We start from the raw sequence: 27,220 nt of genomic DNA, 5'->3' as shown, positions 1-27,220 counted from the left end.
TCAGCACACAGCAAAGCCTGATTGGCCCCTAGGGCCAGAAGTGTCCACTTTTGTAGAATCTAAAGTGTTTTTATAGTTTAATTAAGCAACATAGATTCTTTATGGAATAGCTGCATTCAGCTCCGGGACAAGGTCATCCAGAGCCCAGGGCGAACATGCCAAATTGCGCCCTCTCCCACAAGATGTAGAGAGCAAAAATCCCCTCCCCTCAAAAAAAATAAAATAAAATCTGACTGCTTAGCTCGAATCTCATTTCACATATGCTCCCAGAACAATAACCCCCCCCCCCCCCAAAAAAAAAAAAAAAAAAATTCCCCCTTCCTAGCACAAATCCTCTACCCCTCAAATGTACCCTGTGGGAACAAAACCTCTATCCCCCCTCGCAGCCCAAATGAACCTCCATCAATTCCCTATCCGACCACAATTACACCCCCCCTCACACAAATCCCCCATCCTAGCACAAATCCTCTACCCCTCAAATGTACCCTCTGGGAACAAAACCTCACTCCAATCCCCCCTCGCAGCCCAAATTAACCTCCCTCAATTCCCTATTCTACCACAATTTCACCCCCCACCCCCACAAATCCCCCATCCTAGCACAAATCCTCTTCTCCCATATCCTCTCTCAACACAAATCCCCCCCAAATCACCACTCCTAGCACACCTTCCCAAATTTCCCTCCTAGAACAATTCTTACCTCCTTAAGCCCCCCAAATTCCCCCACCCAACACAAATCCCCTCCCTCCAATCTCCTTGTGGTGCCCCTGAACCTCACATAATGCCACAGTGCCCAGGGCAGCCGTCCCTCCCGCCCGCCCCTTGTCCCAGCCCTGGCTGCATTCTAATTGGGAGTTTCTACCATCTGCCTGAGCTTCAGTCTTACCTATATTCTGCAACTGCAGGTATTATTTTTCTGTAGTATGCTGACATCTAGTGTCAGTTTTGGGCCACTGCAATTTTTTTTTAGTAATGTGATTTTGGTATCTTTCTCTGCCTTCCCCTCCTGTTTGGTGCTAGTAAGATTAGTCCTAGGCCGACCCTCCCTGTTTCTTCCATTTCCCCCAGTCAGTGTCAGTTGATTGCAGGAAAAGTTGTTATGTTCTTACACTTCAAAAAAATGTAAAACATCCTCGGTGCTGTCATTATACATTAGGTTGGAGTTGATTTACTAAAACCGGAGAGTGCAAAATCTGGTGCAGCTGTATCAGGGAATTCCTGTGAGATGCCTGACGCGTAGATATGCGCATGCGCAGGGTATTTCCAGAAGAATGGCTAACAGGCGAACGCATGCGCACAAATGCTCACACGCATATACACAATTACTCTTGGCGCCAGACGGGCTATTTAAAGGGAGCTCATTCCCACTTCCTTTGCTGACTGATCTTCAGCTGTGTCCTGATTGTTCCTGCATGTTTTCCCCATTTCTGACCTGGCGTGTTCTTGACCTGACCTTGGATTCCGCTTCTGCCTTTCTGTTAACCTTTCACCTGGCTCTGTTCCTGACTTTGGCTCCACGTATGACTTGGTACCTCGCTGCCTGCCTGTTGATGACCCCGGCTATTCCTGTTCTCTGTTCCTGCCTCTGATCCTGGCTCTCTGTACAACTCGACTGCTTGCCTAGCTGTCTGCAGCACCAGCCCCATACACTGCTGTATGTTCCAGCCTCCGGAATCCTGACAAGCTGCCTATCCAGAACCATCAGCGTAAGCGGAGTGACCAGTCCTCCAAACACAGCTGTATACATACATACATACTTTAACTTATTTATAGTTTTTTATTACATTATAATTTATGATTTTTTGTTTCAAACTTTATCATACCCAAGATGTTATAAAGAAAAACGCACAGTAAAAAAAAAATCATATGTAAATAGTTAGTATATAAATATATATATATAAATATAATATATATATATATATATATATATATATATATATATATATATATATATACGTATATATGTGTATATATTTTTATATATATATATATATATATATATATATATAAAGTGCCTTGCGAAAGTATTCGGCCCCCTTGAACTTTTCGACCTTTTGCCACATTTCAGGCTTCAAACATAAAGATATAAAACTGTAATTTTTTTGTGAAGAATCAACAACAAGTGGGACACAATCATGAAGTGGAACAAAATTTATTGGATATTTCAAACTTTTTTAACAAATAAAAAACTGAAAAATTGGGCGTGCAAAATTATTCAGCCCCTTTACTTTCAGTGCAGCAAACTCTCTCCAGAAGTTCAGTGAGGATCTCTGAATGATCCAAAGTTGACCTAAATGACTAATGATGATAAAAAAATTATCATGAAATTACAGTTTTATATCTTTATGTTTGAAGCCTGAAATGTGGCAAAAGGTCGAAAAGTTCAAGGGGGCCGAATACTTGAATACTTTCGCAAGGCACTTTATATATATATATATATACATATATATATATATATATATCTTTATGTGTATATATATATATATATATATATATATATATATATATATATATATATATATATATATATATGTACTATATGTATATATATATATATATATATATATATATATATAAACATACATACATACTTTAACTTATTTATCGTTTTTTATTATATTATAATTTATGATTTTTTGTTTCAAACTTTGTCATACCCGAGATGTTATAAAGAAGAACGCACAGTAAAAAAAAAATCATATGTAAATAGTTGGCTTGGGCTGCTCATTCTTATGAATTAGCCCCGGTTCACACTTGTGCGAGTGCGGGGTTCGCATGTAATATCGGAGCGCACTGCTCCGACATTACATGCGATCGGCTGTGCGGTGCGAGTTTAGCCATACAGTTTGTATGGCTAAATTCGCATCGCACCCGCAGCAAACACGCACAGGAGGCATTTTTGCAGCCGCATCAGGATCGGATCGCACAGCGGTTCACACTTATGCGATCCGATCCTGTGCGAACTGCACGATCGCACTGCGATATGCGATCAAACTGGGGGTGTCGTTAAGATTACATTGACACCCCCAGCGTATCGCATATGGCAGTGTGAACTGCCGGGGGTGCGTGTGCGATGCGGGAACAGGCTGCGAATTCGCAGCCTTCCCGCATCGCATATATGTGAACCGAGCCTAACATGCAAAATAATGGTACCGCTTTCAGCACCTAAAATCGGAAAGAATCATACCGCCAGGGAGGTTAAGGGGGGAAATCCAGAAGTGGTTAAGCCTGTAAAGATTTTGAGGCGAAGGCAGCAAAGTGCTAAAATCTTTACAGAAGCTGGTAAATTAATAAAATATGTTTTGGTTGGATTGCCCCTTTAAGCAATTTATAAGCTTTTTCACAGTTTTTCTTAAATAAACTTAATTAACAAAAAAGCATTAAAATACTTATCGCCTCTAAACTTTATTTTAGACAGAATTACTGAAGTGGAAAAAAAAGCAGCCGCTCATGTCATGCTTGTTTATTTCCACAGTTTCACCAACAAAATGTTTTTACTGCGCACTGTCTAACGGATGACTTTTTTTTTTTTTTAAGTACATATTGAGCATCATTTGGTAATTATGCTTTTTTTTTTTAAGGCGTATAATTTGTAGAAATTGAGAGGAGCCTTCTGTAGTTAATGAATGCACCATATAAGTACAGAAGATGCTTCATGTGAAATGAGGGAATTATTCTAAGCGGATAGTCAAACCGCTCTTACCAAGAGGAAAGTAAAGAGTATACAAATTATCCTTCATAAATCAGCATCCGCCTAATAAACCCTAATGCAATAGCTAATACAATTTATGACGGTGAAATAAAATTAGATTACGCTCTGAATATTTAATCTGCTCGATCTTTCCTCTGATATATAGGGCTTTCTTTCAAGCCATAAGTCCCCTCTGTGCTGCACATGTTGCTCCTGTAAAATGGGCTATTCATCAATTTTTTCCGATGACTTCCGAAGAACTTAGGTCAGTAAAGATTTCACTCCATGGCAATCACCTCCAGAAGAACGCCAACATTGCCTTCTATTCCAGCCGGAGTGCATTTACCACTAAACAGGTGTGTGTATCTTCCATTAGAAACCTACAGTCAGGGTAATAACCACTTGCCAACATCCCTATAGCAGTTTTCCTGGCACCGGACAGACACCGTGCGCTGGATTATATACAGTGGCGGCTGGTGCTCCATTGGGCAAGGGGGGGCGGCAGACAGACCAAACCCTACCCACCCCGGACCACACCAGGTCCAGCCCACACACCATACCCCTACCCCCCCCGGGTCGCCGGCTCACTTACCCTGGCCTGACATGTGGAGGGCAGGCACCGGTGGCAGCGGCTACCCCCTCAGCCCCCTCCGTGGGTCGGGCTTCCCCTGCGTCTCCTCCCTCCTCCTTGGCCAATAGTATGGCTTCTCCTTTCGGCCAATTGGGAAACTGGTCTCAGGAACTGCTTCCTGATTGGCCAGGAGGAGAATCCGTGTGACAATAGCCAATATTCATTGACAGTGAATATTTTGTAGCACTGATCACTGTATTAGTGTCACTGGTCCACAAAAAAGTGTCAGCTATTGTCTGAAAGCTTGCCGCAATATCAAAGTCCTGCTATAATTCGCTGATCGCCGCGATTACTAGTATAACAAAAATAAAAAAAAAATTAAAATAAATAAAATTTCCCACGCTTTGTAGACGCTATAACTTTTGGGCAAACCAATCAATATACTCTTACTGGGATTTTTTTACCAAAAAAATGTAACAGAATATATATTGGCCTACTTTGGAGAAGACAATTGATTTTTACATTTTTTTTTTTTCAAAATTGTCGATCTCTTTTTTTTTTTCTTTTTGGAGCAAAAATGCACAGGTGATCAAATACTACCAAAATAAAGCTCTATTTTTTTGGTAAAAAAGGGACATACATTTTATTTGGTAAAGTGTCACATAACAATTGTCAGTTAAAGTAAAGCAGTGCCGTATCGCTAGTAATGGCCTGGTCAGGAAGGGGGGGGGGGGGGGGGTGAACCTTCTGGAGGGCAAGTGGTTAAAGGTATTTATACCTGTGTCTTTATACGTACTCGCAGTGACTTTTCTTCAACTAGATACGTCAGAGGGGCTTGGGTTGTTTTTGGAGCAAGGGTAGTGCTTTACATGGGGGCTTGTCCGGGATGCCTCTGTTCTATTAGCAAGTCAATGGACAACACACCAAACACTGCCAAGATGGACCCCACTGCTGCAACTCAGGGGTGTGTAGAGGAAAATGGCTGCCAGGAGTCAACATCCCCAGAGAAGCCTGGACTGAGAAGCAGATAGGCCCTAGTTCCTAATCAGAAGGTGTACATACTGGACATGAAACCAGATCAAAGGACCTCCCGCACTTATGTCCTATGAGAGTGGAGGAGGGGGATCCCTGCCTGCTTCCAAGGGGCTAGTCTACAGCCCCTCTGATGTTGAGGCCCGCCTGGTCCAGCTGAATGTGCCAGATGCCAACCCAGAAGGTTTGAGTCAAACAGCTCCGACAGAAGATTAGAACAAAATGTCCATGTGCCCATTGGGGAATCTTGGATGAAAGCTGTATTATCTAATTTATAAACCCCAATAAATTCCAGAACAACATACTCAAAGAGGCACTGGGAACTTTCAGACTCGCATGTGTAGTCAGATGAAGGAAAAAAATTTTAAAAACAGCTCTGGCAAGACGGATGCTACACAGCACGGCTCACCTCAATGGTCATCCAATGGTACCTCCAACCATAGATACAGAAAGGAGCGCCAGACCAAGGATAGATAAAACAGTCTAAGATCATTTTAATTGTTGATATAAAAAAGTCATTTAAAAACAGCCAAGGGGTTTTGGAGCAACAAAACTGTTTATCAGGGCTTGGATGTCGAGTTGAGCCCTGATGAAGTAGAGATGGTGTTGTCCCTGAAACAAGTTGGATGTTATATGATTTCTATTAATCAACAATTAAAATGATCTCAGACCCTTATCTGGTTTTGGCCTGGTGCTCCTTAATGTATTTTTATGGTTTGACACCCAATAAATTACAGGCATGTTACAATATACAGAAGAAGCATACATTTTTGAAAAGATGATTAAAAATCTACACGTTTTTATCTTTTATCTTGCCAGGACTAAAAAAAAAAAAAAATTAATCTGTCTACTGCAGGCAGGAGAAACATCAGCCTCAGTCTCCTCTTTCACAGTGATCAGACTACAGGCAGGAAGAGGCATTTGCTCAGTCTCCTCTTACCTAGTGATCAGACTGCAGGCAGAAGGAAGCATTGTCTCAGTCTCGTCTTACCCAGCAATTAGCCTGCAGGCAGGAGGAAAAATTTCCTCAGTCCCTTCTCCCCCCAGTGATCTGACCGTAGGCCGAAGGAAGCATTTCTTCACTCAAATCCCCCCACCCTCCCCAGTGATGAGACTGCAGCCAGAAGGAGGCATTTTCTCAGTCTTCTCTCACCCAGCAATCAGACTGCAGGCAGGAGGAAGTATTTCCTCAGTCTCTTCTTCCCCCAGTGATCTGACCATAGGCAGAAGGAAGCATTTCCTCATCCCCTCCCCCAGTGATTAGACTGCAGGCAGGAAGAAGCATTTTCTCAGCCTCCCCCCCCCCTCCCCCTAGTGATCAGACTATAGCAGGAGGAAGCATTTCCTCAGTCTCCTCTCACACCCAGCAATCAGACTGCAGGCAGGAGGAAGTATTTTCTCAGTCTCTTCTCCCCCAGTGATCTGACCATAGGCCGAAGAAAGCATTTCCTCAACCCCCCCCCCCCCCCCCCAGTGATCAGACTGCAAGCAGGAGGTAGCATTTCCTCAGTCTCCTCTCTCCCAGTGATCTAAAGCAGGAGGAAGCATTTCTTCAGTCTACCCCCCAGTGATCAGACTGCAGGCAGGAAGAAGCATTTCCCCAGTCTACCCCCCAGTGATCAGACTGCAGGCAGGAGGAAGCATTTCCCCAGTCTCCTCTCCCCCAGTGATCAGACTGCAGGCAGGAGGAAGCATTTCCCCAGTCTCCTCTCCCCCAATGATCTGACTGCAGGCAGGAGGAAGCATTTCCCCAGTCTCCTCTCCCCCAGTGATCAGACTGCAGGCAGGAAGAAGCATTTCCCCAGTCTCCTCTCCCCCAGTGATCAGACTGCAGGCAGGAGGAAGCATTTCCCCAGTCTCCTCTCCCCCAATGATCTGACTGCAGGCAGGAGGAAGCATTTCCCCAGTCTCCTCTCCCCCAGTGATCTGACTGCAGGCAGGAGGAAGCATTGTCTAAGTCTTCTCTCACCACTATCAGACTACAGGCAGGAGGAAGTATTTCCTCAGTCTCTTCTCCCCTAGTGATCTGACCGTAGGACAAAGGAAGCATTTCCTTGCCTCCCAAGCACCCTCTCAGTGATAAGACTGCAGCAGGAGGAAGTATTTTCTCAGCCAACCCCCCACCCCCCCCACCCCAGTGATCAGATTATAGCAGGAGGTAGCATTTCTTTAGTCTTCCCCCCCCCCCCCCCTTCCAAGTGATCGGACTGCAAGCAGGAAGAAGCATTTCCTCAATCTCCTCTTCCTCAGTGATCAGACTGCATATGTGTCACATGGGCAGAAAAAGGGTAAAGCCATTGTACACTTTTAAATGTTTTTGTTGTTTTAACTAGATATTAGTGTAGTTATATTCTCAGTGTTTGTCTTACCTTGTAATGAACCCCGCAGGTGCAGCAGCTGATGCATAATTTAAAAAATTACTCCCATTCACATTAATTTTGGACATGGGCACATAGAAACAAACAGATATTTCTTGGAATTGCAGAATTGACAGAATGTATACTGACCACACCCCAGAAACATAATTTCCTGCTTGTGTGATTGGCTCACCAATTTTCCCAGAAGTCTGCACTAAGATACAAGTCAGATTTCTGGCATCCCCTGCAACAAAAATGTCATTTTTGGAGAGATACTCCCAATAGGAACACGTCTAAAGGAATGCAGGCCCAGCAGCTTTCCTCATTAGTGCTCTGCAGCTGCCACAGCTGATAGATAATTATGAAACCACTCCCATTTGACCCACTCAGCACAGAGGCACAGAGGAACAAACAATGATTTCTTCAGAATAACAAAAGGTAGGAATCTGCAACAAAGATTGTTAAAATCCCTGCAATGTACAGAGATCACCCAGAGGGGGATGCTTTTTTCTGAACAAAAGTGGAGTTACACTTTAAACCATACAGGGTGCATGCGCAGCACTGTATACATTGCAGTCTGTGCCTGTGTTCCCGGTATGACTGAACTCTTGCACGAGTTATGTCACCCTGCACCAGGCAATCAAGATAGCTGAGGATGAGCACCTGAAAGAAGTTGGGCAGATCATTCCGCCACCGGGCCTATTGCAAACTTTAGTTCCTCTTCAACAAATCTTGATGAATCCGGCAGATTGTGAGATACAGTAATCCCCCGCTACATCGCGGTTCAGTTTTTGCGGTCCCGGTAATTCGCGTTTTTTTTTTGTAATGTTATTTTACTATATAAATCATTAAAAATGAAAGATTTTTGTGTTTTTCATAGCTCTTGCTCTGTCTCTAAGTATCTTTAAATGAGTTTCTATTGTTTTAAAAGTGTGTTTAAAGACCTTAAAATGCTTTTACACGTACAGTGACAGTAAAAAAAACATGCCTACAATGCATTTTAATAGGGTTTTTCTATTTCGCGGAATTTCACTTTTCGCGGCTGGGTCCGGAACGTAACCCCCGCAATGGAGGGGGGTTTACTGTATTACGTTTCTGTTTTTATGTTTAACGACAATTAAACGGTAACTTACAGTTTACTACGACGTTCACTTTCTTGACATCAGAATAGGGAACTGCGTTCTCAGCCAAACACTCGTAATCACCCGCCTGGTCTCTTGTAATCCCGTATATGTCCAAATACTGCCCGCTTCCAAATGGTTTAGCTGCAAGAAAAGAAAAAAAAAAAAAGCGAAAATAGAATTATTAGAGGAAAAAATAAGGAAGCGTCCTGGTTTTAGCAGAATATTTACAGTCAGTGTACTGTCATAAATAGTAATGAAGGCTTTTAGCAGATTCGTAAATTAATCTAAAATTGGTAATGGAGAGAAATCTTATTTATAGCTGAATTTTAATCTGCTGGAATTTTGCTTTCCCTGGTTCCTTCTCCCTACTCTCATCAACATGCTAATGACATTTTTAAATAAAACCTGTTTTCATTGCATACCTTGTTTTAGACTCAGTGTTATAAATGATAGATTTCTGTGCTTCTCTATGCAATGCATGTAGATCATGGATTGTGGGAGGGGCTGTCAGGGTACTATACATACATAGCTCCCATCTGTGCCTGATTTCAAGGGACTGTCCCTGATTTGCAACAAACTCTCCCTCTGTTCCTCTTTCTTCCTCATTTGTACCTCATTTTGCTCCAATCGATATAGTAGTATATAAAATGCACTTTTTATCTTTCAAAAAGTGTTTTCCAGGGCTAAACCTTTCATCCAGTTTCTAAATTGTTGCATTTGTACATTTCAGAAGCCAATATAAAGGAATAGTAGTGGTAAAAAAAAAAAAAGCACTTCTTTTTTAGAAGTCTCCTTTAACCACTTAGCGACCACCCACTGCAGTTTTACTGCGGAAGGCAGCCGCTCCTGGGCAAAGCAACGTAGTACTATGTCGCCCGCTCAGGAGACTCTAGGGGGCAAGCGCGCACTGCCAGCGGCACGCTCCTGCCCCCGCTCGTCAGCTGCGGAGCCTGTGCGTGTGACCAGCGGCTCCGATGGCCGCCGGCCACTCGCGATCTCCCACCGCTGACAGAGAAGGACAGACGGCTGATGTAAACACAGCCGTCTGTCATTCTCCCTTAGATGACCACAGAGGCTATGTGATCCTGCTATATAGGATCATATGTCTCTGTGATGATCTCACAAGCCACGCCCCTCTACAGTTAGAATCACGCCCGTAGGGTCACATTTAACCCCTTGATCACCAGTACAGTTAACCCCTTCCCTGCCAGTGTCATTTTTACAGTAACAGTGCATATTTATAGCACTGATTACTGTAGTAATGTCCCTGGTACCCCCAAAAGTGTCAAAAATGTCAGTTAGGGGTCCGATCTGTCCGCCGCAATGTCGCAGTCCCACAAAAAAATCGCAGATCGCCGCCATTACTAGTAAAAAAATTAAAAATAAATATGACATAAATCTTTCCCGTAGTTAGTAAACGCAATAACTTTTGCGCAAACCAATCAAAATACGCTTATTGTGATTTTTTTTTACCAAAAATATGTAGCAGAAAACAAATTGGCCTAAAATGTTAAAAAAATTTGATTTTTACATTTTTTTTGAGAATTTCATATAAAAGAATGTGAATTTTTTTTTTCAAAATTGTCGCTCTTTTTTTGTTTATAGTGCAACTGTCAGTGCTGCAGCCTCTTCTCTTGCTCCCTTTTTGTATAATTTTCATTTGAATCCTTTAAGGGGGCGTGGTAAGGGGTGTGTCCTATACCTACATACTTTTGCTAACCAGTGTCCCTCGTTCCCATGTTAAAAAGTTGGGAGGTATGTACATTGCTTCCTAAAAAACATCACTGCCCCCTGTCTCTGTAATATTTAAGAGCCCTTAGCCCTGATGCAGGCAGTGGGCTGGCCCATGGGAGGCATTATGCAAATGTTAAAATGCATTAATGGGTAGGTGTCAGTCTGGGAGAGTGGGCATTTCTAGGCAGACTGTATTTGTATGCAGACTAGGGATCGACCGATTATCGGCAACACCGATATGCACTTTCCCCGATATATCGGAATCAGCCTTTGGATTTACCGATATTGCTGATATTTCGGGAAAGTGCTTGTACCGGGGTGACGCCTGCAGCTAGAGGCATTACCCCGGTACCGGCGTCCATAGCCGACGGTCGGCTGACTTGTAATGACAACTGATGCAGCTGAGAAGCCACTCGGCTGTCATTACAAGGAGCAGGAGGGGATGTCCCCCCCCCCTCCCGCCGCCTTCCGTGGCTCGCCTGGGTCTCCCGTCCCACCGGGAGACCCGGGCATACTAGCTCCACCGCCGCTACCGCCGAAGAGAAGACCCGGTGTACTGCGTCTCCATGTAAAAAACCCGGAAGTCATGACATCACTTCCAGGTACTCGGCGCCAAATTAAAAAAACTGACAGCATTCAAAACAGCCAAACTTGGCGTTTGCTTTTGGGTGCCGAGGAGGGGTTTGGGGTCTTTTAGACTGCCAGAACCCTCCACAAGAGTACCTTTAGAAAACAAAAAATAATTTCAACAAAAAAATTTTTATTTTTTTTTACATGTCCGAAAATATCGGCAGATATTGGCCGATACCGATATCCAATGACCAAAATATCGGTATCGGCATTAAAAAAACAGCATTGGTCGATCACTAATGCAGACCTCCCAAGGTAATGCCTATATGAAATGCTGAGCCTCCATGATTGGAAGAACTGAAATCCAACGAATGAATGGGGTGGGCAGGGACAGGGGCTGGGGAGGAAAAGTGCTAGAGGATGCTGGATGTCCTATGGTCAATAAATGAGGCAGCCCGCTGGGTTGAAGGAAACAAAACATATACACTACAGGCTTATGCCTTGTACACACGCATCGATAGTTGGCTGTGAATTTTCGGCCAACGTCCGATCGGCCGATTTTTGGCTTGTTAGTATGATGCTTTCGACAACCGACTCCGACTTTTCAGCCGAATAAAATCTTGTGTGCAGGCTATAAAATTTTTGTTGGCCGTCAACACAACGGCCGATTTTCGGTCAGTCAGTACAGATTTCGGCAGACAAAAATCTGATGAGCAAGACTGGGCATGCTCAGAGAAGAAAAAACACACGGAAAGTAAACCAGAACATCACTTCTGAAGTTGATTTTTGTTGGCCGAGAAAATTTGTGTGCAGTCTAGGCACATTCCAACCAACAAAACACAACTTGGACAAAAGACGGCCGATCGGTTGGCCGATAATCGTTGCGTGTGTACGAGGCATTACCCTCTTCTGTGTAGAAGCATGATTCATCTACATAAAGAGTCTCATCAGGGTTTGGGAGAGGAGTCTTTTTGGCAGGGTTCAAAGATTTAGACTCTGCCATCATTAGCGCAAAGCATTCATGAGGGGTATTAAACAACTGATCATCTTTCCACACAATGTATCATTTGATTGTGATATGGTCACTACTCAACAGGGCACATTCATACACCGATATTTCACCCCCCCCCCCCCCACTGAGGTTTGCCCAATGTGCCAGTGTACATGAAAGATAAAGAAACGAGCTTAGATTAATATTTCTATAAAGGAAGCCATTTTGTTCTAAGCAGCCATCTTGCCAACTCATCTTCCCCCTCTTGAGAATTTACTGATCACCCTAACTACCTATCCATTGATCAGATCCTCCCAAGGGAGCAGCTGCCCACTGAAGTTTATCAGAAGAATACCTAACTGTTGGTGGTTTCCCCCCAATAGATAACCCTACACCTAATGCATTGTTAAGACTTACTCCAGTGTACTGGATTGTGCATGATTCGAGAGCAATAAATCAGGTCATAGAAAATACTCTATTGGGGGAAGACCACCAACAGTTAGGTATTTTTCTGTGATTATTATCTCTTTTAATTTATGTTAGTCTCATCAATATGTCTCCTGTGATAAAGGGATCCCCCGCCGGTGTGGAGGCTGTGGCAGCTTGCAAGGAGCTACTGGAAAAGACAATGGACATGGTGTTAGGTCATCTACTAACTTTCATGCTTTCACACGCAGTTTAGGAAATACTCCACAGAGCACAGACCAGACATAATGTATCTCTTCAGACCGCATTTCAGAGTATAAAAGTGGTCTGTTGAGTAGTGACCACATCACCATAAAAAGGTGTGTCTTAAATCCAGCCAGTTTACTTCCAATTCCAGAGCAGATTCCAGAGGTGTCGTAGAATCTTTCACTTCAGGTACAGATACCTGACAACCTGTTAGGCCCCGTTCACACTGGGGCGATCCAACTTCCCGGGGCGACCTCACAGGTCGCGGCGCGCTGCTCGCCCCGCGACCTCGGAGCAGCCAGCACGGACTTCATAACATTGAAGTCAATGCAGGTCGCTCCAGGTCGCCCCAAAGAAGCTCCGGCCCCTTTTTCTAAGTCGGAGCGACTTGTGTCGCTCCTATTAGAACGGGTCTACAGCTTCTCTATGCCAGGCGACCTGTCAGGCGACCAGGTCGCCTGACAGGTCGCCCCAGTGTGAACGGGGGCTTAGTGATACCAAATTCAAAGATAATATGTAGCTACATAGAGACCAGACAGAATCAAGAAGTTTGAGGTAGTTGATATCTATGTAGCTTCATATTATCTTTGAATTTGGTATCACTGACTAACAGGTTGTCAGGTATCTGTACCTGAAGTGAAAGATTCTACGACATTTTGGCGAGCCGTAGCCCAGGAGAGGTGACGTCATCTGCAATGGAGTAACACACGGGGACTGCACTGGGAACGCTGAAAATATCTGGCCAGGCAAGCCCATTGTTTGCTTACAAATGTTTCAGTCTTCTCAATGGCGCCTAGGTAACTGTTTATTTTGACATGATACCCTCTTAAAATAACCTAAACTCTTGGTCGGTGTATATATATATATATATATTGCTGCTGCTAACAAATTTCATGAAAGGTGGGGTTGGGTCAATCCTCACCGCTGTGGGTGTCTTGGACACGCAGTACTGTGACCCAAGGTTGGGTTTTAGTAAGCGGTCTCATTTCGGTGTGTCCATTTGAGATGCAGTGGGCACTACAACAAGACAAATAATCTACCTTTAAAGCGGAGTTCCGGCCTCGGGGGGTCATTTTGAGCTGAAAATACCCCCGGGACAGTCAGGGCTAGTACATTCCATAATGGATAGCCTCTGAACTGTCCCGGGTCGCAGTTACCTGTAAGAAGAAATACTTACCTTAATAATTTCTTCTCCAGCGCTGCCATCTCAGGTGTGGGCAGCTGAAGCCGCAGGGTCCCTCTTCGTGTCCTCTTCCGTGACGTCGGAGTCCCACAATGCACTGCACCGGCCCAGCTCGTCACTTCCGGTGCAGGCGCGTCATCCCTCCACAGCTTGTGGGCATGCCCAGAAGCTGTTTAGCAGTGAATTCCACGCCTGTACCGGAAGTGCCGAGCGGGGCCGGTGCAGTGCATTGACTCCTGGGAGCGATGACGTTCAGCTCCCAGGAATCATCTCAAACCAGAAGTGACAGTGCGGGCAGCGGAGGGAGGAAGTGGAAGGAAGGCTAAAAAAAAACGGCACTATCCATTTCTCTTTTAGGTTCCCCTTAGCAAGTGGATGGCCCAAAATCGATTTTATCGATTTTGTGGCCGGAACTCCGCTTTAATTTTATATACTCCTAAAGCTCTCCACCTCTATGCTCTAGAAGTTTGTTTGTATATGGTAACAGCTTGGTTTTGAGTATGAAATTGTCTGCCATAGTAACTGTCATTAGTCATTCTGAGGAAACACCTGGGGATCAATTACTGTCCAAGTACAACCAAGGACTAGGCACCAGGTCAGGGACTGTCAGGTCTGTCACAGTGTGAGGAAAGGAATGCCAATAACCATCAAGTGTATTTACTTCATTATCTGCAGTGATTAGACACAGCTGATCACGTAGTAAAGAGCCACTTATTGGCTCTTTACCTTGATCTGTGATCGGCTGTGTCCAAGGGAACAAAGAGGAACTCACTGCTCCAGGTGAGACAGGAAGCCTAATGATGTGCCAGGTGCCCACCTCGGCTCGCCTCTGCTTATAATAGATATAGAAGAAATGGTCGCACTCCAAGATCCATCAAAATTCTCGTTTAACCTTCTTAGCGGTATTCCCGAGCGTGGCTCGGGGTTACATTTCAGAGCCAAAAGCGGTAACCCCGAGCCACACTCCGGGTACCGCCAGAAGCATCGCTGGATCCTGTAAAAGAGGTTACTTACCTTGTCACCGGGATCCAGCGATGTGTCTTGGCGGTGTCTCGCGGCGGTTCTTCCTCCCGATTGTCTCCGTGCCCCGGCTTCCGTCTCCGGCGACGTGACGTCCGCCGGGGGGTTGAACCGGTGGCAAATTCAAATGTAAAAACACACCAAACACACTGATACCATTCAAAATAAAAAAAAAAATCACATTACATTGCCCCCCAGTGCTCTTTCCTGCAGTTTTACTGTACTTTTTATGTAAATATACATAAATATATATATATATATATATATATATACGTATATATACGTAATTCTTGTGAATGAGCAGCCTAAACTAACTGTATACATTATATATATAATAAATGTATACAGTTGGTTTGGGCTGCTCATTCACAAGATTTACATGCAAAATAATGGTACCGCTTTCAGCTCCTAAAATCCAAAAGAATCATACCGCCAGGGAGGTTAATCAACGAACATCCCAAGTGTTACAAACAGTACAAAGGTAGACGCGTTCCACACACTAACAGGTACGCTTATTCATTACTAATGAAGAATTTTGATGGATCTTGGAGTACGGCCATTTCTTCTATATCTGTGTCCAATGGACAGAACAATCGCAGAGAGCGAAGCATGCACATTTCAGCGGGCGCGATCACAGGAGGATGTCATATGATCCCTGCTCAGAATTGGCCAACTGGGCTGTAGCTGTCATTTTGCTATAAGTGGGTAAGTGTTTAGGAAGAATCAGCTGCGGGAAGAGAGCCCTGGACCCCAGGCACTGGTAAGTACTTGATCTTTAAAAGTTAGCAGCTATCGTTTTTGTCATTGTTCATTTTTTACAAACAAATAAGGTCTCCTGTCCTGCGTTACAGAGCTGTATAAATCTCCAAACTGGATGGATGGAAATAAAACTCCTATGGCAGGTAAAACAGCTCCAATATAATGCTGTTGTTTACTGCGAACTGCATGTATGCGGTGAAAAGAAAGGGGGGCTTTAACGCCCAACCAATGTAAATGCACCCTGGAGTTGTGTGCTGCACACTGACCAAGCTGTGAGAGACAGCTCTCAATCAACACTTCTGATTGGGAGCCAGAGAGATGGACTCCTGATCATGGGAGAGCCAATCAAAGGGGTCACATGATACCGAAGCTGCACTGCCTCTTGGGGCTTTGAAGCCCACTTAAAGGGCCGCTTTGATTAGGCATTAAGGAGTTAATTTCATCTTTGCACGTAGCTGCTTGCCTGAAGTTTAGCTTTAAAGCACTGTGAAATAAAACATTATTTTCTCTAAATAGAACGTTTTCCGTTTATCACTTCCTAAGTGTGCAGACGTGAAACACAGCACCTACAGTATTTGTGAAAACAGTTATTTACATATCGCAATTCCTCACAAATAGAACTAAAAAAAAGGGAAGACAAGCAGGGCCCCAGGGGTCGGGTCCCAAATATTGGCTTACAGCTAGTTTATCTAGTTTTTTTTTTTTTGTCTTATTAAAGTGATAATAAGGGCTCATTCACATGGGTGTACTACAGTGTACGGCCATAAGAGGGCAGTGTTTGCCAGGGATGAATAGGTGTTCCATGCATCTCTGTGTATGGGAAGGAGCGTCCCAATCAACATGAATGGGACTGCCTGCACAAGGATACATTTAACACCTCTGCATCCCTGGCAAACACTGCCCTCTCTTGGCCATAGGCTGTAGTACGCCCTTTTTGAACAAGGCTTAAGTCAACATTTTTTCCTTGTAAAATGAGATGCTGGTAGCAGGACTTGCATGCTCTTCCTTTTTCCCCAAAATATTTCTCTTCTGTTCTTGCTCCTCTTACTGTCCCCCTAGCTGTGATGCCCAATTTCAGGTATATGGGTGCTTCCCTGTGACTGCTGGCACCTATGGCTTTGCTCTGGAGTCTCCACTCCATGCACTCTCACATACTGAACTACAAGCTTTCACGCGCCAGTGGCGTACTTAGCCACTACAGAGACGATCATTTTTTTTACATTTCCCAAGCCCCACCCTCACCCCTAAAAAAAAATGGCTGAAAGAAATAAAATGGCATGCACAGCATGCTGTGCCAAATTGCGGGTGTGGCCAAACTGTGATGTTAATGGGAGGGGCTTAACCTTTTAAAGCGGGCATTTGGCAGGTGGGCCTAAACGCAGAGCGGCCGCATGTATGCGGCCCTGTGTAAACCACTTACTGCGCTAAGAGCGCGCTCTCAGCGTGGTAGCTGGTGAGCACCGGTAAGCTCCCGGGAGCTTTCTGATCATGTGACCGCTGTGACTGTCAATCACAGTGGTCACATGACCCGAATGCCCGCCTCCTGACTTTTAGAACTTTTAAAGGGCCGGGAGGTGGTCGGCTCGAAGGGGTTAAAGGGATATGGTTAAAAAAGAGCCCACTCCCCCTATACTCAGCACACATATGCCAAAGCCCTTTTACCCGCAAAATATGCTTTAATCACTTGCTGCCCATCCACCATCAAATGACATGCGGCTCTCGTTCTGGGCCGACGTCAAGACGTTGGCCCATTCAAGCAGGGCATGCGAGCGATTGGGTGTGCGCAGTCCTGCACTGTCAGTGGCGGCGTGTCCCCGAGACACAGCTCGTCACCAACAGTGGGTAAATGTAAGGTTCTGGCACTCTCAGTGCCTCCTATCACATTTATTCCGGGTGATTTCCATCTACCTAGACAGAAGAAACACATATAGGTGTGTTTCCCTTTAAGGCTGAAGTTGTCATCACCCAGCGCCGGACTAGATGGCTATTTAGGGCGTCGGTTCTCACTCACATGTGTTCGTTCAAACACCAGTACCTGGATACTAATCTTGCTTGAAGCTTCCATGCTTGCAAGCTCTCCTCGCTGACGAACCTCGCTGCGCTGATCCCTGCATCCTGCTACTGGATCATCCGCATCTCCTGAGCGATCCTTCGGCTATCGCTATTAGTGCTAAGTACCCCACAGGGGAAATCTCTATAGACTTGTACTAGGCTTACACTATTTAGCTCTGCATAGCAAGGACTGTCTTTTACATCTGCATAACTAGATTGCTAGCTCTTGAGGCTACTGCTACTATTTCCTGCACTGGGTTGATCTCTCCTGTATGCACCTGCTATTCTGTCATCTGTATCATACATGATATATCGGGAGCTCTCTGCGTAGTCATGTTGGTGGCGGCGTGTTCCCAGGAACACAGCTGGTCACCGATAGTGCTAAACAGCCAATGACAATGGCTGTTTACCACGTGATCGGCTGTGATCCATTCACAGCCAATCACAAATGCAAACACAAAGCGGTAACTGGCCTTCTCTTCTCACACACCGTCTCCAGTGTGAGGAGAGAAGAGCCAGAAGCAGTCAGTTACCCATCTGTGTTCTGTTAGTTTACTCTGCACGAAACACAAATACAGAGAACCTGTCCCCATCAGCAGTGTACAGTCTTCAGCCCCCCCCCCCCCCTGCACCTGTCAACCAACAGTCACCACATCAGTGCCCATAAAGTGCAACTGTCACCCATCAGGGCCCATAAAGTGCACCTGTCACCCATCAGTACCCATAAAGTGCACCTGTCACCATCAGAGACCATCGCTTGTCACCTATCACCCATCAGTGACTGTCGCCTGTCACCGATCAGTGACCATCATCAGTCACCCATCAATCACCCATCAGTGACCATCACCTGTCACCCATCAGTGATCGTCACCTGTCACCCATCAGTGACTGTCACCTGTCACCTATCAGTCACCTGCCCCCCATCAGTGACCGTCAGCAGTCATCTGTCACCCGTCGCACAGCCTATCACCAAAGTACCCGTTGCACAGCCCATCACTAAAGTACCGTCACACAGCCACCATCATGTCCAAAAATGTGTACAGCAGTGAGGAGGCGTTTGAGCTCCCCTCAATGACTGGTGAGAGCAACGGGGAGTTCTCATCAGATTCCAATTCCGAATCCAATTCAGAATTTGAACCAATTGATAGAAGTGGATCGGTGACAGAATCTGAGAAAGAATGGGTCCCTCCTAAAAGGGCAGCCTTCCTGGAAACCAGACAGCCGCCAGCAATAGACCCCAGGATCAAATGCCCAGGCCCAGTACCAGCACTGCCACCAGCGATGCACCCCAGGATCAAATGCCCAGGCCAAGCACCAGCGCTGCAGTATCACTACCACAAAACAATAAGGTGTAACCACCCTTCTCCTGCGCTTGGTATCCAAGCCCCTCGACCACACACCTCACGGGACTGACAACTGGCTTCTCAGATGGCTAAGGTCTTGCTGCCCATATCGGACTGGGGTAGTCCACCGGTACTAGAAGCAAAGAAAACAAGAAAGGGCGCACCGACCTAGCGCATTATCCTCAATAAAAGGCTTTATTTATGCAACATTAAAAATGGCTACTCACAGACGTAGATAAAAGTGTATCGTATCAAGCTAGATTGCTCTTTGAGCAATGAGTTAAGCAATCTAGCTTGATACGATATACTTTTATCTACGTCTGTGAGTAGCCATTTTTAATGTTACATAAATAAAGCATTTTATTAAGGATAATGCGCTAGGTCGGTGCGCCCTTTCTTGTTTTCTTTGCTTCTAGCACCGCAGGAATTTTAAATCCCCCAACTACCAACACTGGAGTGTCCCATTCCCCAAGAGTCAGGGCCACTACATACCTCCCAGATGCTCTTGCCAGCCCAACATGGCTGCCTTCCAACTCGGGATCAGCAAGCATTCCCCCTTTCACCACACAGCCAGGTGTGCAGGCCAATCCTAAGAATTTCTCAGCAATTGATTTTCTTTTTTTATTTTTGGCCCAACACTTTGCTGCAATTTATTGTGGACCAAACCAATCTCTATGCCCAGCAGTATATTGCAAACAACCCCCAATCATCCTATGCCTGTCTGATTGAGTGGAGAGATTTGACTTTGGAAGAGTTCAAATTGTTTATGGGCCTCACTATAAACATGGGGCTTAGAAAAAAAATGAATGACTTTTGGTCCACCAACCCCATCCACCACATGCCCGTAATGTCTATGTCCCGATATGAGATGATTATGCGCTTCCTTCACTTCAGTGACAACACTCAGTGCCCTCCCCGAAACCATCCAAATTATGACAAATTATGTAAAATTTGCCCGCTCATGAATTTCTTTTCCCTAAGATTTGCAGAACTTTATGTCCCTGATCAGAACTTATGTGTGGATGAGTCCCTGGTACACTTCACAGGCCGGCTAGGAACAAAACAATGTATTCCTAGCAAAAGGGCCAATTACAGGGTCAAAATTTACAAGTTATTTGAAAGAGCCACCATATTTCTGTATGCATTCCGCATATATGAAGGAAGAGATTCCCAGCTCCAGCTCCCTGAGTGCCCGGCCTACATGGGCACAACCGGAAAAATTGTATGGGATCTGGCATACCCATTGCTGAACAAAGGTTATCATATATACCTGGATAACTACTATACCAGCCGGCCCCTTTTTAACCGGTTGCCGACCGCCGCAAGTACATATACTGCGGCGGTCAGCCCCGGCCAGGCAAAGTGACGTACCGGTACGTCACTAGCCTGTCACTAGCTTGTGAGCCAATAGCGGGCGAGCGCGCGCCCACCGAGGCGCGCACCCGCCCCGGCTCGTTCCCTAACAAGTCAGTGCGTGTGACCAGCGGACCCGATATCCGCCGGTCACTCGCGATCGTTCGCCGTGAAGGGAGAAAGTCAGGCAGGTAAAGTAAACAAATGTAAACAAAGCCGCCTGTCATTCTCCCCTGTGTAAAAATGGAGATCATACGGTTCTACTATGTAGGACCATTGATCTCTGTTCTTACACCAGTAGCCATGTCCAATCACAGTTAGAAACACGCCCCTAGGGACATACTTAACCCCTCCTTCCCCAATAAAGTTAACCCCTTCCCTGCAAGTGTAATTTTTACAGTAACAGTGCATATTTATAGCACTGATTACTGTAGTAATGTCACTGGTAACCCCAAAAGTGTCAAAAATGTCAGTCAAGGGTCCGATCTGTCCGCCGCAATGTCGCAGTCCCGCAAAATAAATCGCAGATCGCCGCCATTACTCGTTAAAAAAAAACAACAAAAATTACAAAAATCTTTCCCTTAGTTAGTAAACGCAATAACTTTTGCGCAAAATACGCTTATTGTGATTTTTTTACCAAGCATATGTAGCAGAAAACAAATTGGCTAAAAATTTTAAAAAATTTAGATTTTTATATTTTTTTTTTGGGGAATTTCATATAAAAAAATGTGAAAAATATTGTTATTTTAAAATTGTCGCTCTTTTTTTTGTTTATAGCGCATGATCAAAAAATCGCACAAGTGATCAAATACCACCAAAAGAAAGCTCTGTTTGTGGGGAAAAAAAGGACGTCAAATTCGTTTGAGTACAGCGCCGCACGACCGCGCAATTGTCCATTAAAGTCACGCAGTGCCGAATCGCAAAATAGGCCCTGGTCAGGAAGGGGGTAAAATCTTCCGGGGCTTAAGTGGCTAAACACCTACACCTTGCAAAAACTCTGGCCTACAGAACCACCAGAAAAAAACAGGAAGGGCTTTTCACAATCTTTGGTCAACAAAAAAATGCGAAGGGGGGAAAAAGCAGCTTTGAGAAGCAATGAAGTGCTGGCCTTGGGGTGGAAGGATAGCAGGAATGTACGTGTATATATGATATTACTATCCATAATGACACCACAGCTGAGGTTCAAAGAAGATGAGATCCCATTCAAAAGCCAAAATGCGTCCAAGAATATAATCTTTACATAGAGGTGGCTATCAATGACCAAATGCTTCAGCCCTATTTGGCAACAAGGAGGTCCAGTTTATGGTACTAGAAAGTAGTGATTTATTTAATTTACTTGGTCATGTATAATGCATATATTATCTATACCAAATTCACAGAAAGCTCCACCCCTTCCTAAAATGTATCAAACAAATTGTCACGTTCCTCATCTATCAACAAAGACCCCCCCCCCCCCCCCCCAGAAAACCTTCACTCTGATGCTGTTAGCTGGCTTCATGAGCGCCACTTTCCGAACAACATCCCACCATCTGAAGCATGCTGAAGACACCAAAAAAGATGTTGCGTATGCAGCAAAGGAGGATTTCGTACAGATACCAGCTACCATTGTCCCCCAGTGTCTGCCCCAACCCGGACTTGGAGAATGCTTCCAACTTTATTTATCATACATCCCTAAAACATTAGCCCATATTTTTAATCATTTCCCCATTTTCATCATCTGTGCTGATCATTTTCTATGTTTCCTGAAATAACCATGCCACTGCCTTCCATGTAAACTGACCCTGGCCTGTTTTTCCACTATGCCTCTGCCTACCATGTGTGGACTGCTTTCACGTGAACTTTGGTTTAAAGGTGAAACTTTGCACACCTTTTAATGCATCTGCAATGTATTTAGCAGACTTATGCCTCGTACACACGCAACGATTATCGGCCGACCGATCGGCCATCTTTTGTCCAGTGTTGTTGTGTTGGTTGGAATGTGCCTAGACTGCACACAAATTTTCTCAGCCAACAAAAATCAACTTCAGAAGTGATGTCATGTGCTGGTTTACTTTCCGTGTGTTTTTTATTCTCTGAGAATGCCCAGTCTTGCTCATCAGATTTTTGTCTGCCGAAATCTGTACTGACTGACGGAAAATCGGCCGTTCTGGTGACGGCCAACAAAAATTTTATAGCATGCACAACAGATTTTTTTCGGCCTAAAAGTCGGAGTCAGTTGTCGGAAGCATCATACTAACAAGCCGAAAATCGGCCGATTGGACGTTGGCCGAAAATTCACGGCCAGCTATCGATGCGTGTGTACGAGGCATTAAACTTAAAGTTCAGTTGGGCTTTAAATTCATGTGTTACGGAAATGTTTGCATTTTTTACTTCTTTTTTTGTCCAACTCACAAAACTGCATGCAGTCAGCATCTGTGAACGCTGCTCTGTGCCTGGAGGTTGGGGATAATTGTTCAAGATGGTGATGCTGAGTTCAGTACAGCCCTTCATTAATAAAGTGTTTCCTAAAGTTTGGGAAAGTACAGCTAGTGCAACATGTTTATGTCGGCAGCACACCGCCTTGGGAAGAAAAAAACCCAGCAAAGCATAGCCTGGAGAAGCAACGGCTCTAGAAGGAGGTTAAATGAGCCGGCGCTGAGGTAGAATGTTCTCATTCTAATGACACCTGCCAAGTATTAACTGAAAAATAATGATTTAAGTCACAAACCATAATTTGCTTCTCTAGACTCTATTAGCCATTTTGGATAGGTGGTTGTGATGTGCAGGAGCAGATGGCAAAGAATAAAATTTGCATATGAGACAGCAGGTACAGCTAAAACATACAGCTCACAATATAGGTGAGTGGTACCGGCTGTAAGGCTCCAGTGGACCATACGTTACCTGTGGGTAGCTGCCAGACTGGTTCAGGCATGCTGTTGCTAGATGTGTGCATGCTCAGTCTTCTGGGCTACATAAGGTAGTGCATGCTCATTTGCTGCAAGTATGGTCCTGTCATCACAAAGGGGCCGATTTCTAAAAAAATTATCTGTGTGTAGCACCACCCCCGCAGGAGCTGCTGATTAGATTATTGGGTCTACGTCCTGCCTAACAACCCACAGAATTGGCTCGAACCCTCCCTAGGCACAACTGACCCAGAATAGGACTGGAATACCAAATGGCTACACAGATTGGAATATAACACTTCAATAAATAATAATGACCTGTTACCTCTTTCCAGCTGCAGTCCTTCTGGGTAATACAAGGTGACCACACACAAGCTTGCTTTTAAACAGGAAAGTTATTTACTGTAAATCAAATAAACAGTTTCGATACAGTAAAATATGACTTTGTAAAAGGATATACTAATTAATTAATCAAAGATAAGATAAATACTGTGATATCACTCCTCAAGGGCACATTAATTGTTTCAGGAAATGTCTCAGAGCCTATAGGACCACCATCTTAATCACCATTATACTTTTGGAGATAAGGCTCAGCATTCAGTTAGACACAGTATCAGAATGTCAGACCTATCTGAGTCCGCTGTTTCTTCTCTATATCTTCGCTAGCAACGTTGGTGCACTCGCAATTTGTAATCCACATTGAGGATGGGTGATCAATAGAGAGAATGGCAGCAAACAGTTAGTAATCACCGCGGGGTGTCTGTGCAGGATTGCCGGTAAAACTTCTGTGAGAGATGTACTGGGCCACCTGGTATATTGCCTTCTACTACTCTAAGGCTAATCCTGACTAAAGTTACTTCTTTGATAGATAGAGTCAGTTTTTGGGCAGGTGCCCTCTCACCAACAGGACTGTCTCCCAGGAAGCCTCCGCTGCTGTCTCAGTCTCCGGCCTCTGTCACCAGCCGCGCTAGGTATTTGGGGTGGATGAGTCTGGTCTCTGTAGAACATCGATGGGACCTCCAGGAGGGATCCTCTACTGGAGATGAAACACTGCAACTTAGTCACTTAAGGCCCAGGAGTTTCGGCCTAGCATACAGCATCAGCCCACAGCACTGGCATCCTGCTTGTCTCACTGTGTCTTTCCCAAGAGACTGAGCCTGGCTCCTCCCTTCCTTTATAAAGCTTCCCCCAGAAGGCTGTGCGGTGAAGCAGTGCATCCTGGTAGTCCAAGAGCACTATGGATGATGAAGTCTCTCAACTTCCTGAAAGGAAAATCACATCACAAGAAATTCCATAGTAGCTGCAGTGTGTCGTTTTGGCCACTAGATGGAGCCGAGTTCCTCTCAAATGTCAAACAATCATCTTTCAGGCATATTAAACACCGCTACATGTGCAAATGCTTTCACAGCCGTCATGAATAATTATTATTACTATACAGAATTTACATGGCGCCAACAGTTTGGGCAGCGCTTTACAATATAAAGGGAGACAATACACCAACAATACAATTCAAAACAAGAGGGTTGGAAGTAGGGATCGACCGATTATCGGCAATGCCGATATATCGGGGGCCGATATGCACTGTCCCCAATATATCGGAATCGGCCCCTGAGTTTACCGATATTTTCGGGAAAGTGCTTGTACCGCCTGCAGCTAGAGGCATCACCCCGGTACCGACGTCCATAGCCGACGGTCTGCTGTCTTGTAATGACAACCGATGCGGCTGAGAAGCCGCTCGGCTGTCATTACAAGGAGCGGGATTGGATGTCCCCCCCCCCCTCCCGCCGTCTTCCGCCCGAAGACCCAAAGACCCGATCAAAGCTGCATTCGGCTCTGATTGGGTCTCCATGTAAAAACTCGGAAGTGATGTTATGAGTGACATCACTTTTGGGTACTCGGCGCCAAATTCAAAGAAATTACAGCATTCAAAACAGCCAAACTTGGCGTTTTGAATGCTTTTAAGTACAAAGGAGGGGTTTGGGGTCTTTTAGACCCCCAAATCCCTCCACAACAGTACCTGTCAAGAAAAAAAAAATGTTTTAAATGTACAAAAATATCGGCCAATATCGGCCGATACTGATATTCAATGGCCAAAATATCGGTATCGGCTTTAAAAAAAAAAACAATATCGGTCGATCACTAGTTGGAAGGGCCCTGCTCCTGCGAGCTTACAATCTAATAGGGAGGGGCTGGTGAGACAAAAGGTAGTAACTGTGAGGGATGAACTGATCTGGGAAGTAGAAGATTTGGTTGTTAGCTGAAGGCAGGATAGACCTCCCTGAAGAGATGAGTTTTCGGGTATCACTTAAAAGTGGACAGAGTAGGAGCAAACCAGACAGATTGGGATAGTGAGTTCCAGAAGATGGGAGAGGCTCTGGAGAAGTCCTGGAGACGAGTATGGGAGGAGAAGACACGGGAACTAGAGTGCAGGAGGTCTTGGGGGGAGCCGAGAGGACGGTTTGGGTGATATATGGAGATAAGATTTGTGATGTAGTGCAGGGAAGAATTGTAAATGGCTTTGTATGTTATAGTGGGTGTTTTGAATTTTATTAGTTGGGCAATGGGAAGCCAGTGGAGGGATTACGCAGTAGTGGGCTTGAGCACGATATGGCCATATGGTGGGACCAAACCCCCATTTTTATTTATGGATTGTCTTCAGATTTGGTAGTTATTTCTTTTGCATTTGCGCGCTATTCTTTTTTAATATACAGTGGAGGGATTGGCAGAGAGGAATGGCAGACACTGAACGGTTGATAAGGTGAATGAGTCTGGCAGTGGCAGTCATGATAGACTGAAGAGGGGAATGCTTGCGGAGAGGTAGGCCTGAATACTGCCTAACCTGGCCTTCACCTATGTAGATTATGCTTTTGCCTCATGATTCGCTACTTCCTTCCATTGACTGGCATTTCATTACCTGATGCCAGTAGGACAAACAGGATTCAGGAACATTCCAGAAGGATATACCGTCTAGAAGACCAGAAATACTTTCTTAGACTCCACACCACGTCAGAAACATGCACTATCCACTGGTGATGCGTATGATCTTCATTATTGATACATGGACCTGGAAAAGAACTTACTGGCCAGAAGCAGTACCAAAACTGGTGCTTAGAGTTGGTAAGTGCCGTTATGGTAGAGGAGGACATATAATGGTTTTAGGACCACAAATGTATTAAATAAATGTACACTCAGCAACTATTTTATAAGGCATGCCCATTAAACTGGGGAAAATGTGTGAATCGAACGAGACCATGGGATGGCGGCTGCTGCATGACATTAGTTACAGTTTCAATTTACAACTTAGAACACAGAACAGCATAAAGCTTCAAAGGTCCAAGAACACATACAACAAGGAATGCACACATAGTCAAGGTGTTTAGTGTTTGCTCAAGCAAACATTAAACTGGGGAAGATGTGTGAACCAATCAACCTGGATGATGGGATGGTGGCTGGTGCATGATTTCTTGGTTTCAGTTAATTATGAAAACATAAGAACAGCATAAAGCTTCAAAGGTCCAAGAACACATACAACAAGGAATGCACACATAGTCAAGGTGTTTAGTGTTTGCTCAAGCAAACATTAAACTGGGGAAGATGTGTGAACCAATCAACCTGGATGATGGGATGGTGGCTGGTGCATGATTTCCTGGTTTCAGTTAATTATGAAAACATAAGAACAGCATAAAGCTTCAAAGATCTAAAACACATACAACAAGGAATGCACACATGGACAAGGTGTTTAGTTATTGCTCAAGCAAACATTAAACTGGGGAAGATGTGTGAACCAATCAACATGGATGATTGGAAGGTGGCTGCTGCATGACATCCTGGTTTCAGCAAATTATGAAAACATAAGAACAGCATAAATCTTCAAAGATATAAAAACGCA

At 44.6% G+C, this 27,220-nt stretch overlaps 1 protein-coding gene across 4 annotated transcripts in view; it reads right to left on the bottom strand.

The window, feature by feature from the left end:
- The window catches only part of NEGR1 (neuronal growth regulator 1), an 846,722-nt gene that overhangs the window by 334,780 nt on the left and 484,722 nt on the right, over window positions 1-27,220 (bottom strand). For all 4 annotated transcript variants that reach the window (XM_082264787.1, XM_082264788.1, XM_082264789.1 and 1 more), the window contains exon 4: window positions 8,782-8,913. In XM_082264787.1, coding sequence (XP_082120913.1) covers window positions 8,782-8,913 — 132 coding nt within the window. The remainder of the gene's footprint in view (window positions 1-8,781; window positions 8,914-27,220) is intronic.

Source organism: Pelophylax lessonae (assembly GCF_965119305.1).
Source record: "Pelophylax lessonae genome assembly, chromosome: 8".
In the NCBI taxonomy this organism is placed as follows: Eukaryota; Metazoa; Chordata; class Amphibia; order Anura; family Ranidae; genus Pelophylax; species Pelophylax lessonae.
This window is presented reverse-complemented; position numbering and strand designations above follow the sequence as displayed.